At 41.6% G+C, this 15815-nt stretch overlaps 2 protein-coding genes across 2 annotated transcripts; both read left to right on the top strand.

Annotated features, from left to right (window-relative positions):
- The first annotated feature begins 564 nt into the window (after nt 1-564).
- Nucleotides 565-2896, top strand: LOC104426731 (dynamin-related protein 4C). Its single transcript, XM_010039879.3, has 2 exons — nt 565-1297; nt 1373-2896. Exons 1-2 carry the CDS (start codon nt 647-649, stop codon nt 2723-2725), a joined length of 2004 nt encoding a protein of 667 aa, XP_010038181.2. The 5' UTR covers nt 565-646; the 3' UTR covers nt 2726-2896.
- Nucleotides 2897-4657: 1761 nt separating this feature from the next.
- LOC104426740 (dynamin-related protein 4C) lies at nt 4658-13036 on the top strand. Its single transcript, XM_039306897.1, is given in 8 exon segments — nt 4658-4908; nt 7057-7842; nt 10918-11533; nt 11640-11853; nt 11856-12233; nt 12236-12274; nt 12277-12669; nt 12672-13036. Coding segments are annotated over 8 exon segments (2946 nt in total). The 3' UTR covers nt 12941-13036.
- Nucleotides 13037-15815: the final 2779 nt, after the last annotated feature.

Below are 15815 nucleotides of genomic sequence, written 5' to 3'. Positions count from 1 at the left end.
TTTACATCAACATTCATTAATAATTAATGATTTATGTGTCAATTGTAACATATATCACACTACATCAAATGTCCGAGATGGACTTCTCTAGTACAATTCATGGTTGTGCCACAATAGATACACTGAACGACAACATTATTTTATTAAGGATATGAAGGCTTCTTTGTATATGCTATACTTTTAAAAAAAATTTGCTCAATTAAATCCCGCAATGTTAGCACTTTAACTTTTCTTTATCCCATAAGATCTGAAAATTTATAATTTTTAGTACGTGAATTGGCATGCAGTTTTTTCATAATTTTATAAAATTCAAATAATATCGACAATTTTGACAGTCAAGTATAAAGTTGACTTTTGTACAAAAAAGAATTTTTCCATTGGTGCTCATAAAGTAAGCTGATAAAATACCTTTTGTCATCCGCTGAACCAAACCCCTCCATAAAATATTAATATAAACAACTTCTTGGAGAAGGTATTTTTATTTTTATTTTTTTGGTGAAAACTTCTCGGAGAAGTTGTTTCTCACCTCCAGCTCTATAAAATGAAACCATAGCTAGCCATCTTCTTTATTTCACCGATCAAACTCATACAAAAAAGAAGAAGCAGAAGAAGAAGAAGAAAACAAAATTTCGAGAGGCTGCAAACAATGGGTGACGACCGAGCTCTTGTCCGCCGGGAACCCGAACCCCAACCCCTGTCGGTGGCCCACGCACAGCCACTCGCCGCCTCCTACAACGACCGGATCCGCCCCTTGCTCGACGCGGTCGACAAGCTCCGAAACCTCATGGTCATGAAGGAGGGCATCCAGCTCCCCACCATCGTCGTCGTTGGCGACCAGTCCTCCGGCAAGTCGAGCGTCCTCGAGTCCCTTGCTGGCATCAGCCTACCGCGCGGGCAGGGCATCTGCACGCGCGTGCCCCTTATCATGCGGCTCCAAGGCCGGCGTCAAGACGAAAGCACCAAGCTCCAACTTGAGTTCAACAACAAGATCGTGGACGTGTATGAGGACCACATCTCCGATGCCATTGTCGCTGCAACTGACGAGATCGCCGGCTCTGGTAAGGCCATATCGAATACCCCGCTGACTCTGGTCGTCAAGAAAGATGGCGTCCCGGACTTGACCATGGTCGATCTGCCCGGAATCACGAGAGTGCCCGTGCACGGCCAGCCTGAGAACATTTATGAGCAGATCTCCGCGATGATAATGGAGTACATAACGCCTGAGGAGAGCATCATCCTCAACGTCGTGTCTGCGACCGTCGACTTCTCCACTTGCGAGTCCATAAGGATGTCGCAGGTAAGTATATTCTAGCCACACTTGTCTCCCGTATCAATTAAAAACTCGAATGCCATATCTGTTTCAACGTTTCAGATGGTGGACAAGACCGGCAAGAGGACTCTGGCTGTCGTCACGAAGGCTGATAAAGCTCCGGAGGGCTTGCAGGAGAAGGTAACAGCTGATGATGTTAATATAGGGCTTGGTTACGTGTGTGTCAGGAACCGGATCGGTGAAGAGTCCTACGAAGAAGCGAGGCTCGAAGAGGCGAAGCTGTTCGACACACACCCCCAGCTGTGCCAAATTAACAAGTCCATCGTTGGTGTGCCTGTCCTGGCAAAAAATCTGGTGCAGATTCAGGCCAATATTATGGCCAAGTGCTTGCCAGGTATCGTCAAGAAGATCAATGACAAGCTGAATGCGAACGTTTCCGAGCTTAATAGGATGCCCAAGAATCTGTCCTCGGTCGCTGAGGCTGTGGCGGCCTTCATGCAGATCATGGGGTCGGCAAAGGAGTCGCTGAGGAAAGTCCTGCTGAGAGGCGAGTTCGATGAGTACCCGGACGAGAAGCCCATGCACTGCACAGCCCGGCTGATGGGGATGCTGAACCAATATTACGATGAGCTGCGAAACTGCCCCGAGAACGATCCACGGACTAACTTCTTGTTGGAGGAACTGGAGGTCTTGGAAGAGGCCGAAGGGATCGGACTCCCAAACTTTCTCGCTCGCACTGCCTTTCTCACCCTTTTGCAGCGGAAGGTGAAGGCCATATCGAGCAAGCCACCGAGTTTCGGCGTTCGTGCTTGGGACTACATTGAGGGGGTTGTAATTCAGGAGTTGATGCGGCAATCGGAGAATTATCCTCAGCTGCAGTCGTGGATAAGAAGAGCAGCGTCCAATCTAATTAACAAGATGAGGGAGCAGACGACGGCTAAGATGAAGGAGATCGTTGAAATGGAGAAGCTCACTAGCTACACTTGCAACCCTGAATACCTGTTGGAGTGGAACAAGCTGATGGCCCAGCAGAACCTGTTCATGCAGGTGATCAACGACGAGTATAGGTCCACAACCATGGTCCTCGAGGGGATCGGGCAGGTCGACGTGCGCCATCTGAGGAATCACAAGCAGCTGGTTCAGCAGGCGTTCGATCTGAAGATGCGGATGACCGCGTACTGGAAGATTGTGCTGAGGAGGTTTGTCGACTCGATGGCCCTGCATCTGCCGTTCAGCGTGCACAACTTGGTGAACGAGGAGATGGAGAAGGATATTGTGGGCGAGCTGATCAGGCCCAATGGCAGCAGCAACATCGAGAGGATGTTGGAGGAAGCGCCGTCGGTGGCGGTGAAGCGTGAGAAGCTGAACAATAGCGTCAAGCTCTTGAGGGAGTCTGCGAAGGTGGTGGCCAGAATCATGGATCGGATTGCTATAGATGGCGACTACAGTGATTAGTTAATGGCGTTGTTCTGGTGGCCGTTTATTTTCCTTTCTTGTGTGTTCTTCTACTGAACTTAATTAAGGTGTTTTTCGTTTGAGTGTGTTAATGTTGCTGTTCTAGGAATCATCTTTCCAAATGATGTTTCTTCTTGCTCTTTGTATGTCTGAAAATGGGTTTTTGATGGACTTGCGATGGTTCTGTCCATGTTGTGGACACGAGTTGCGAGTTACAGCTTGAGCAGAGTCAGGATAAGTCAGAAGAAACGTGCGAGTGATGCGCCAATCCAACCCTCCAACCCAAGGAGAAAATATTGGGTGGTCCAGGCCGTGTCAGCATGGTCTCCGACCACTCACGCAGTGCCACGTGGAAGCATGGGCCCACTTGATTCTTTTGCCTTCTTCCTCTCTCCTCTCCTTCCCTCCGATCCCCAGCCTTCTCTTCTTAGCCTGCACGCTTACTCTGCAATGCATTTATCACGGCATGGAAGAAGGAAAGAGAAGCAGACAATTTTCGTTCCTCTCCGGCAGCTGCGAACCCCATTTCTTTCTCCTCACGAATGGTTCAAAATTTTGAATCCCAAATTCTCTTTGCGCTCCTTACTGCTCCGCCGTGCATCAAAGCCACCCAATAGTTTCTCCCAACCCACAGTCAATTTACATGGCACTGTCGGAAAATGATGTTGATTGACATTCCTGAGATGGCGCCCAGACAATGCGATGCCAACTTTCCAGTTGGTCGATGTGGATTAAATAAAATAAATTATGATACAAGGAAATGATATGTGTTCCATTCTAATAGTACTTGTGCCAGTAGCGTATTCACACAACCTACGACAAAATGAACATAGTATTACGTGTTATGACCTCGAATCCTATGAGATTATTTCAAATTTCTTGCCTAACAATCATAAACCGTGATATTTACAAGCAACTTGACTACCAAAATAGGAATCAATGACTAATACTAGGACATTGGTTCACAAACTCCTGATGTTGAACCTCACCAAAAAAAAAAAAAAAAAAACTCCCGACGTTGCTATGCTACAGTTGACATAATTTGCGTATAACAAAATTATGTGTTAGGACTTGTTACGATTAATTCACTGAAAAATCATAACGAAAAATGTTAGACTTACAACAAAATGATTGCAATTACCATGTATCACAAACCTAAAAAAGCACAAGTGTATTTTATATTTGTCCCACTCTCTCATGAACCACAATTGAGTTCAAAATAATCGAGTACTGTTGACGTCTAATATTTTATAATAAATAAAATAAAATATTTAGTTTTGAAAATCTTTGTTATTGAAAATATATCTTCATTTCAAAATTCAAAAATTAATTATTGTGTAATTTTGAAAATATTTTTTATGCGATTAAGTAATTGAATGAAAAAACTTTGAGTTATCCTCTCTAAATAAAGGATGCGGGGCTTCTCTCGGTTTTCGGGAGGTAAAAAAATTCAACAAAAAAGAGAGAAAAGCTTTCGGTGTTCTTTTCTAGGAAAAAGAAAAGTCAGCAAAGAAACAGCGGAAAGAACAAGACAGAGGAAGAGGGAAATGACGTGAGAGAGACGTGAGGAGAGAGGGTACAGTGAGAGGTGAGAGAAGCTGACATGAAGTGACGTTCATCTTCTCCGCGAGGGCCCCCGACGCGCCGGCCCTGCGCTCGCACCGTTCACTGCGCCGGCACCGCCTCCGCCAGCCGCGACCGCGCTTCCGCCGCCGCGCGTCCGCCACAGCCGCTTCACCGGTCTCCCCACGAAGCTCTCGCCGCGACGACCTGACGCTGCGCCTCGCTCGCCGACGCTCCCTGCAACCCGCCGATCCGGCTACTGCCGCTCCGCCAGCCACCACCTGCCCCCCCGCGGCTCCGCCTCACCGCCGTTTGCCCGCAGCAGCTGACGAAACCCCCTCGCCGGTGACCTCTACCCGCGACGACCCGATGCCGCGCCTCAGCGACTCGCGACCCAACGACATTCGCGCCCTTGCCGCTCCTCGACGCTTCGCCGGTCTCCCCACGAAGCTCTCCGCGATCGCCCAGAACCCGACGCCGTTGCTCCCTCCGCAGCAGCCTGGACCAGTCTCAGTAGCCCGACGCCCCTGCACCCGACGTTGCTGCTCCTCTGCTCGCTTTGGACTTGTTGAGCTGCACGCCCGAACAGAGCCACCTGCTGCCTCCCTGTTTTGCTGCAGGTCCGGTTACTGCCCGAACCTCGCCGGAGCTCCGACGGATAGCCCCTGTTCCGAACGGCGACCCATCGCCAAATCACCTTTGCAGCTCGGCCACCACGGCTTCCTCGCCATTCCTCAAGTCAACCGTGAGTTAGACTAGGTAAATTTTAGACTTTTGGTTTCATAGTTTTTTTTCCATACGGCTGCTGCTGGAAGTATTTTATTCTAACTTGATTTGTTTGATTTATTTTTATCATTATCTGATTAGGAAATTTGTCATCTTAAGTCATAATAATAAAAAATATTGAGCCGCGAGATGTCGTATTAAATTTTTAATTATTTTGACTTTTCATGACAAATTCATAAATTACTTTGTATCATTGAGATAATATGTCATTGAGTTACATTGATGAATTTTCAATAGGACATATATTTTCGTGTGTTATCGTTATTTGCTCATCACATATTATGCATCATATATCATATCTAGGATTTAGGTATTTAGGTCCATACACATTTCATGTTTAAATCAACGCATTTTAATTTTTAAGATTCATATAGAATTAGGATAATTTTCCTTTAATAAAACCAAAACACAAAAAGGAACAAAAAATGTTATTTAGGTTATATAGATTTTATAATGTGCACACCACATGTTGCGCTTTAGTTAGTGGGTCATAGGTTAATGTTTTAATATTCCCGTCGTGTAGTTTTTTTTTTTTTTTTAAGCCAAAGATTAGTATTGCATCATTATGTTGTTTTTAAGTCATGTTAAAAAGAAGAAAACACAAAGGTCATTTACTTAGTTAATAGGCTAGTTCATAATTAATCCCATTTTATGTCATCATTGTTTAGTGTAGGTTGCATATATGTATTAAAAAAAATCATTTAAAAATCATAAAAAGAACATATATATATATATAGAATTGTCATGTCATCCATCCCATATCATGTAGCACATGCAATATTTAGGATTATATAAATTAGATTATATATATTGTAATGATTTAAATTATGTCATATTAATTGCATCTCACATGTCATTAAAGTAAAAATTATGCATATTAAATTTTAAATTTAAATTGCATATAATTAACATTTTTCTTTAAAAAAAGTCGGGCATCATGTCATTTAGAAATCATGTTTAGGGCATGCATTTTTAAAGAGTAAAAACTGTAATAAGATTTTAGTTAATAATTTCTTACAATTTATTACTTCGGTTTATTGAATGTTATTTTGTTGATTGCGCACTCGCATCACCACCTTTTACATGTTAGTAGCTTAGGTTAAAATTGATCAATACTGCCTCCAAAATATTTTTGAAATTAAAATGAAAAGGTACCGAAATGGCATTAGATTTTTTTAGCGTAATCATGTCCCTGAACCTATTGAATTTCTGGTTTGCAAAAGTAAAGTATTCTCCCATACTTTACTTGGGTTTCTAATAAACCATAATTAGTTAGTGTTGGCTCCAAATTGAATATAATTGCATGTTTAAATGAGTTAATTTCTTAGTATCAAGTTGCGATTGGTTGGGAAGGTCCGTGCCAAGTCTTTGGACTTAGTAATCCAACAGCCTTCTTTGAGTAATTCACCCACGGAAAGGTCGTGATAGGTGGAAAAAAGTAGGAATCACTAAGGGGGCCGCATGAGAACATTTCTGTTCCAGAAATAATTTTTGGAACATAAATGAATTTTTCTATTTCTATTTCTAGACGAGTTTTACGAGGAAAAAATCTGTTTGATAACAATACAAAATTTCTGTTTTAGAAATAGAAATTCATTTGATAACTGAATAAAATTTCTATTTCTTATTTTTTTTTTTTTTTGGACCCTTCCAAAAAACGTTGCAAAAGATATCAAACAAATTTCTATTCGTTTGATAACAATACATGTCAATAACAACGTTGCAAACTTGGACATTACTCGATCAAGCTTCTCCTCGTTATATAGTCATGAACCCTTCCACCTTCTCGCGTGGCTCCCAGTTGCAAGCACGCGGAAAGAGCACCAATAACCGTTACTTCATTAGGCTTCAAGCCTTCCTCTTTCATCCTCTTATACAAAGATATAGCCTCGGTGGGTCGATGGCCCCGAGCTAGCTTGAAATCAACGCGTTCCACGAGGCAATATCTCTCACGGGCATTTCATCGAACACCTTCTCCGCAGAATCAAGATCGCCACCCTTCGCATACACGTCGAGCGAGTCGTCCGCAGCGCACGTACGCACGGAACCCGAAACGCACCACTTGGGAGTGCAGCTGCATCGCCTCGGAGATCGCGGGCGCGCGCGCAAGCCTTCAAGGTGAAGGAGCAAGAGAGCGCGTCAGCCTGCGGGAGCCGCGCGGCATGGAGCGTGCAAGAGACGGCGCCGGCGGGCTCGGGGCTGCAGGCGTGCCCCGAGGATGGCGTTGAAGTCGTTCATGGAGGGCGAGAGGATGCGGTGGAAAACGGGTCGCAAAAAGAGGTCACGGAAGGCGGGATGCGCGAGCTTGACGAGCCTCGTGCGGGCGTTGGTCGGCCCCAGGCGGCCGGTGACCGGCGGATGGGCTTGGAGCCGCTTGATGCGGGAGAGGGAGGTGCATTTCGAAGAAGCGACTCCAACGAGTGCATGCCTTGCCCGTGTGAGCTTGCTCAAAAACCATGCCTTGCCCGCCGCCGCAGGGGAACGAGTGGCGGGGGTGTAGGCGCGAGATCTGTTGCCGAGGGGTGCTTGGACAACAAGCGGGGACAGTGGGTCGCGGCGAGGGGGTGGATTCTCGAGCAGATGTGGATGAGCAAGAGGAGAGCGAGAGCGCGTCAATGGAGGAGACGATTCGAGCGTCCAATGGAGAAGACGATGTCTCGAGGAGATGAGGAGAGGTGGAGGAGACGATGTCTCGAGGAGATGAGCAGAGGCGGAGGAGAGGCGGAGGAGACGATGTCTCCAGGAGGCAGAGAAGAGGAGGCAGAGACGTATGAGGGAGAACCGAGTGAAATTAGGGTTTTTAGGGGGAGAAATTAGAAATTGATTTCTCCTCCATTTCTATTTCTTGAATAAAAACCTATTCCAGAAATAGAAAATTTGAGTAACGTTATCAAACAAGTTTGTTCCAAATTGGTGCAGAACAGAAAAATCATTTCTGGAACAGAAATAATTTTTATCATGCACCCTCTAAGTAGTCTGATACTTGGACATGTCAACTGATCTTTAAGAGCAAATCTATTTTAATGACAAATATAAACTATGGTGTGATAGAATGACATATGTGATGACCCACTATAACTTGTTCACTGAAAAACTATAACAAATATTTTTATTAACTTATGCGAAAATGAACTCAATTACAACTTATTACAATCTAAAATATCATGAGAGTTTTTTTAATTTTCTCAATTGCTCGAACATCGGTTCATCAGTCTCTTGACGTTGAATTTATTGTTCTACAACTTAAATGGAGTTGTTGACACCTAAATTGATCGATCTCTGAGAGACAAAAATAAGTTGTGGTACAAACTAAATAAGATGTGTTACAACTTGTTAATTGAAAAGTCATTATGAAAATTTTCATTGACAAATGACAAAATAAACATAATTACGACGTATTACAATCTTATACATCACGAGTCTCTCCAAAAGTACTCTGTGACTAGTGCTTAATCCAAAGAAGACATTGATTCAATTACATCATGCGGACTCTGATGTCCAGTGACAAATTCCGTATTTTGGCGAACTTCTTGAAATCTAAAAAGTATAGAACCTGCCCAAATCCTCATAATTTGTAATTATTTGTAATTATTATTTATTTATTTTTCGTAAACTCTATTCTACATTGAATTAATATTATTGTTCAAAAGTTTTTATCTTTAAGAGCCGTAAGTCCCAAAGCGTCAAAGAAAAAAAATTCAAAAGAGAAGAAAAAGCGACCAAGAAAAAGTGCATGAATCGAACTTACCCATCCGAACAAAACGCACGCATCCCTAGGTGTAAAAGTGACACAAAACAAATTAAAAACGATAAAGTATGCTATTTTAAAAGCATCATTTCTAGCAAAACCCTTGAAGAATATAGTAAAATAATTATAAAAAGATAAAATAATTGATGCTAATTATTAAAAATAAGATTAGACGGCACGCATGATTCAATTAAAGCTAAAAGACAACCCGCATTTGCCAGTAAAGAGAAGTTTTTTTTTTTTTTTTTTTGGTCGGAGGTCCAAAGAAGTTGACAATAATGTTATAACGATTAGCAAGTAAAGTAAATTTGTCTGACGTGAAGGTCGAGGACTACTCAATATTTATTTTTATTTATTAAAGGAGTGCTCGTGTATATTATTATTACGTCAAACCTAAAGTTATTTCTATTTCTTTCTTTTGAAAAATATGCACACCAAAGATAACGTGGAAAAACTTCAATAACAATGGCAATGATGAAGCTAATGAAACAAGAGAAACCTGCCACATAATTAGAAGTTATCAATCTTTTTGGCGTCAAACAATGCGCAGATGAAGTCATTTTGGCGGGAGATTAATGCTGATTTATGAGTACAATAAACGAATTGGATCAAAACGATGAAGACGATACATCCTAATGAACAGCCATCGTTTTGTTTTCTGTTTTCCTTCCATGCATGCACGAATTTTGCGGGGATGCAGTGTAGAAATTTTCTTTGAACTAGCCCTTATCGAAAATTTGAATAAATTTTTCATTGGTAAATTTTTAAATGATATAAGCGTTCATTTTGAAAAAATATTTTTTAAATCATTTATTTTCTGTGAAATACTTAAAAGACGTCGTGTGGAAATAGGCGGACAATAATTGTACCATTTCTAGAACTTTTGAGCGGTTTACACACCCTTCCATCATGAGGGATAAAAGAGCCTTAAATCTCTATTTCCTTTCCTTTCCTTTCAATTTATTTATCTTTTCAAATAACTTAATCAACAATTCTTCACCTTTTCTCCAACCTCAATTTATATTCTTCCTCTCTAACCAAAAAAAAAAAAAAAAAAAAAAATTAATTCTCATACCTCCAAACAATTTCAAGAGGAATCGTTTCTTCACCTCATATTTTTTCACCAAAATTTTCTCCACCTCCGTTTTTATCCAAAGAAGTTAGGCAATTGAAATGACTCGGTCACTTGGGATGATGATTTCCATGTCAAATTGCATCGTGCCAAGAAAAAGAATACTAATAACTGAATTTAAGTTTAAATCTAAATTTAAAACATATAGGTAATATCATTGTTTACAATAATTTGTCAAATTATTTGCAACATTAAGTTTATGTATAATATCATCAATAGAGTCCAAATCTAAATCTATTTAAATATTCAATTAATCCACCTATATTAAAAGATTTAAATCAATGATCTTTGTGTCAATTGCGACACATTAGCTATATCGCACTACACTATATATCTGAAATTGACTTTTCTAATACAATTCTCGCGTGTACACAATAAATATATTGAACGATGACATTGTTCTATTAAAGATATGAAGGTGTGTTTGTATGTATCGCTACTTTTTAGTGTTTGCTTTTTGCTTAAAATCTCACGATAGATGTACTTTCACTTTTATTTATCCCATAAGATCTGAATTTTTCACAACATATAATCTTTAGAATGTGAATTCGTATGCAATTTTTTTATAAATTTATAAAATTCAAATAATATTTACAATTTTGACAGGAAAGTAAAAAGTTATTTTAAATTTTTGTATGACTATAAACAAGCATGCCCTCGATCTCTTAAAAAAAAAACACACACACACAAATATTGTTATGACTTCGAACCCAAATTTTTTTTACCCATTGGTGCTTATAAAGTAAGTTTATAAAATACTTTTTGTCGTCCACTAAACCAAACCCCTCCATAAGATATTAAGCAACTTCTCGCAGAAGTTATTTATCTCCTTCTTCTCTATAAAACGAAACCATAACTTCTCATATTTTATCTTGCCGATCAAACTCATACAAAGAAAAGAACAAAATTTCGATAGGCTGCAAACAATGAGTGACGACCGAGCTCTCGTCGGCCGTGAACCCGAACCCGAACCCCTGCTGGTTGCCCATGTGCCCCACTCGCCGCCTCCTATAACAACCGGATCCGCCCCCTGCTCGACGCGGTCGACAAGCTCCGAAACCTCGAGGTCATGAAGGAGGGCATCCCGCTCCCCACCATCGTCATCGTAGGCGACCAGTCCTCCGGCAAGTCGAGCGTCCTTGAGTCCCTCGCCGGCATCAGCCTGCCGCGTGGGGATGGCATCTGCACGCGCGTCCCCCTTATCATGCGGCTCCAAGGCCGGCGTCCCGCCGACAGTCCTGAGCTCCACCTCGAGTTCAACGGCAAAATTGTAAAGGTCGACGAGGAGGACCATGTCTCTGACGCCATAGTCTCCGCCACTGACGAGATCGCTGGCTCCAGCAAGGGCATATCGAATGCCCCGCTGACTTTGGTCGTCGAGAAAGATGGCGTCCCGGACTTGACCATGATCGATTTGCCGGGAATCATGAGAGTGCCTGTGCACGGCCAGCCCGAGAACATCTCCGAGCAGATCTTGGCGATGATAATGGAGTACATCAGGCCTGAGGAGAGCATCATCCTAAATGTCGTGTCCGCGACCATCGACTTCCCCGTTTGTGAGTCCATAAGGATGTCGCAAGTAAGTGTACTTTAGCCACACTTGTCTTCCATATCCATTAAAAACCCGAATGATTTATACAGCTTTACCAAACGAGTCTTATACATTATTTGTTTTTGCGTTGCAGATGGAGAACCAGACCGGCAAGAGGACTCTGGCCGTCGTCACAAAGGCCGATAAAGCTCCAGAGGGCTTGCTCGAGAAGGTGACGGCCAATGATGTCAATATAGGACTTGGCTATATCTGCGTCAGAAACAGGATTGGTGACGAGTCCTAGGAAGAAGCAAGGCTCGAAGAGGCGAAACTGTTCGAGACGCACCCTCTGCTATGCAAGATTGACAAGTCCTTGTTGGTGTGCCTGTCTTGGCACAAAAGCTGACGCAGATTCAAGCCACCATTATGGCCCAGTGTTTGCCCGAGATCGTCAGGAGCATCAATGACAAGCTGAACGCCAAAGTCGCCGAGCTTGAGAGGATGCCCAAGAAACTGTCCTCGCTCAAGGAGGCTGTGATGGCCTTTGTGCAGATCATGGGGTCGGCGAAGGAGTCGCTGAGGAAAGTCCTGCTGGGAAGCGAGTTCGATGAGTACCCAGATGACAAGGACATGCACTGCACGACCAGGCTGGTGGAGATGCTCAACCACTACGCCGATGAGCTCCGTACCGAGGACAAGCCGTGGACTAACTTCTTATTGGACGAAATTGAAGTCTTGAAAGAGGCCAAAGGGCTTTTCTCACCCTTTTGCAGCGGAAGTTAGAGGGAATATTGAGCAAGCAGCCGAGTGTGTTTGGGACTACATCGAGGCAGTCGTGATTCGGGTCTTGATGCGACACTCAGAGAATTATCGGCAACTGCAGTCACTGACGAGAAGAGCAGCGTCTAATCTGATCAGAAAGATGAAGGAGAAGACGATGAATAAGATGATGAAGATTCTTGAAATAGAGAAGCTCACAGACTACACTTGCAACCCTGAGTACCTGTTGCAGCGGAACATGTTGATGACCCAGCGGGGCAGGTTTATGGAGGCGATCCATCAGGGTTATCCTACCGAGATTGTCCTCCAGGGGATCGGGACTGTCTACCTGGTCTATCTGAGGGAACACAAGCAGCTGGTTCGGGAGGTGTTCGATCTGAGGATGAGGATGACCGTGTACTGGAAATTGTGGTGAGCAGGTTTGTGGATTCGATGGCGCTGCATCTGCGGTTCAGCGTGCACAACTTGGTGAACAAGGAGATGGAGAAGGAGATTGGGGGCGAGCTGATCGGGCCCAATGACAGCGGCCGCATCAATAGGATGCTGGAGGAAGTGCCGGAGGTGGCGGCAAAGCGCGAGGAGCTGAACAGGAGTGTCGAGCTGTTGAGGGAGTCTGCAGAGGTGGTGGCCAAGATAATGGACCGGATTGTAATGGTAACTATAATAACTAACTAATTTTGTTGTTCTAGTGGATTATTTTTATTTTAATATTTTTATGAGTGCGTTCCTGTTTGTTTAGGTGGTTTTGCGTTGTATACAACTGGACTTCAATTAGCTTCTAATGACTAGGTGTTTTTCCTAGGAGGGGGAAATCACCTCTTCTCAATAGTTGTTTGATGGCACCTAAACTCTTAATTACCTTGCATCGTCATTTATTGCATAATAAAATGTAGTGATGGGTTGGCAACACCAAAGAACAGATGAGACACGATGCCCATTTGTGTGAAAGGCGGTGGGTCAATTTCAATGACAGCGCAGAGTAGACCAATCCTAATGACAATGCCACTTAGAAGTGAAAATGTAGCAAAGAGCTTACATATCTCTGTTGACACCAAAAAATGCCTAAGTATTCGACGACGACTTGTCATTATAGGCTAGCTAAAGGGACGACAGAGGCACAAAATTGCTAAGTATTGGGAGCTGTTAGTCGACAAAAAAAGGTTGTTCGACAGGAAAACTTGGATTGAGCTAATGGGAATATTAGTGAAGATGGTTGTATTGAAACAGGGAGTCGGCGATGAGGACAAACTCAGTTGATTAAAGACATACACATGATATAATTGTTAAGGAAGTGGCAACCATATAATTATCAAGTAGTGGAGCTGATTGTCAAAGAAGTAACCATCAAAGAAGAGGAGGCGATGTAATCCTCAATGGAATGGAGCAGGAACAGATATAATAGTCAAGTAGTGGAGTCGACGACTTCAAGAGTAAAACGTCTGTGAATAAGGATCACTAAATTTTATGAGACACATAGAGCATGTTTAATTTTAGCAACTACCGATCCACACTTTCAAGGTGTTTCGTCATTTGGAGCGACACAACTTCAAACGACATAACAAAATTGAACATAGTCAGCGAAGTGACAAAAAATCGAATAGAAGGAAATGCTTGACTTCAGAAGGAGAGAGCGACAAAATCCCCAATCTAGGCCGGGCTCGCATGGGCTTTATCTTGATATTTGTATGAATTTAGCGTCTAAATTGAAGATCAAATTGCATGATGATGACATGTTATGACCTAATAGGACTTGTTCTTTGAAGAGCTATTGCAAAATATCTGACCTACGGAAGATGAACACGATTATGACATGTTATGACCTTAAAATACTGTGAGAGCATTTCAAATTTCCCTAACAACCATGAACCGCAATATTCAAAAACAAGTGGACTGCCAAAATAGGAATTGATAATCGATACTTGGACATCGGTTCATTAGACTCTTGAGATCAAATTTATTCTTTTCAAATTGAATCAAATCATGATAAGACAAAATTAGATGTGTCACGACTTGTTACAACCAGTTCATTGGAAAGTCAATATGAAACATTTCATCGACTCACGACAAGATGATTGCAAATTACAACATGTTATGACCAAAAAAACCATAAGGGTATTTTCAAGTTTGTCCAATTTTCGTGAACCATGATGATTGCATGTTGGTGGGGTGGAAAAGGTAGGAACTGAGGCGATACTTGGACGGATTGATCGACTGATTTGTTTTGAGAAAATCTCAACAACAAGGATTATTTGTGATATGACATAGATAATATAAATAAAGTGGACGACCAAAATAGGAATTGGTGACCGATGCTTGGACATCAGTTTGACAGTCTCTTAAGGTATATTGTTATACAACTAAAATGAACTGTGATACGACAATATCAAATGTATTATGATTTGCTATGACTAGCTTATTGGAAAATTAATACGAATGATTGCAATTATGACGTATTATGACCTAAAAAACCACAGGGGTATTTTTTAATTTGTCCAACTTGGGTGGATAAAAGGTAGGAACCAGTGAATATTAGACTTATAGACTGATTTTTTAGACAAAATCCATTATTTCGTGACAAAAATAAACAATGTCTTGACAAAATGAGATGTGTTACAACTTATTGTCCGTGCATTGAAAAACTACTAGGAGAATTTTCATTGACTTATGACAAGATGAATAGAATAATAAGGTGTTACAATCTTATATATCATGAGAGTATCTCAAATTTTCGCAACCGTCATGGAACCATGCAAGTGGTCAACCAATATAGGAATCGACCATCAATATTTGGATATCGGTCGATCGGTCACTTGAGGTCAAGTTTATTATGCCACTACCAAAATGAATTATGGTGCGCAAAAATTTGATGTGTCACGACTTGTCACAATTATTTCTAAAATAAGGTTCTAAAGACATATTTCACTGACTGATGAGACAATGACTCCAGTTGCAACAGCAAAAATCAAAAATGTTTTCACATTTCCCCGAACTGTCATAAACACCGGTTCAAATCAATTGAGTAGAAAAAAAGTATGACTAGGTCGACCAATATTACTCATCAAATGATTGATCCCCAAAAGACAAAAATAGACTGCAGTACTACAACATAAGATGTGTTAAGACATGATCATCAAAAAGTTATGATGAAAATTTTGATCAAATATTTGATAAAAAGAACAAAATTACGATGTGTTACTACCTCAAAAAACCTCAGAGTTTCTCAAAATTTCTCCAGTTATCATGAACCACAGTAATTCCAAAGTTAGTATGCGATCAAAATAGGGATCGGTGGCTTATTCTTGGTATGCACGAAGACATGGATTCAATTACAAAGCATTGCGACCTTGATCTCAAAATGACTAATTTCCATATTTAGGTCACGTTCTTGAAATCTAACAAGTATGAAAATCAACCCAAATCCTCATTGCTTCTAATTATTTCTTGATATCTTAATTTAAAAAAAAAAAACTCTACAATAATGGGTCAGAAGTCTTTCGTTTTAATCTTTTTTTTTTCAAGAGCCTAAAGTACCAAAGCGTCAAATGAAAAA

Source organism: Eucalyptus grandis, chromosome 2, assembly GCF_016545825.1.
Source record: "Eucalyptus grandis isolate ANBG69807.140 chromosome 2, ASM1654582v1, whole genome shotgun sequence".
NCBI classification, from domain to species: domain Eukaryota; kingdom Viridiplantae; phylum Streptophyta; class Magnoliopsida; order Myrtales; family Myrtaceae; genus Eucalyptus; species Eucalyptus grandis.
This window is presented reverse-complemented; position numbering and strand designations above follow the sequence as displayed.

What these genes read in the sequence shown, in the direction of transcription:
- LOC104426731 (XM_010039879.3), top strand. Translation starts at nt 647, where the DNA reads ATGGGTGACGACCGAGCTCTTGTCCGCCGGGAACCCGAACCCCAACCC. An exon ending in AGTCCATAAGGATGTCGCAG is followed by an intron (nt 1,298 to 1,372) that starts GTAAGTATATTC and finishes TCAACGTTTCAG; the next exon opens with ATGGTGGACAAGACCGGCAA.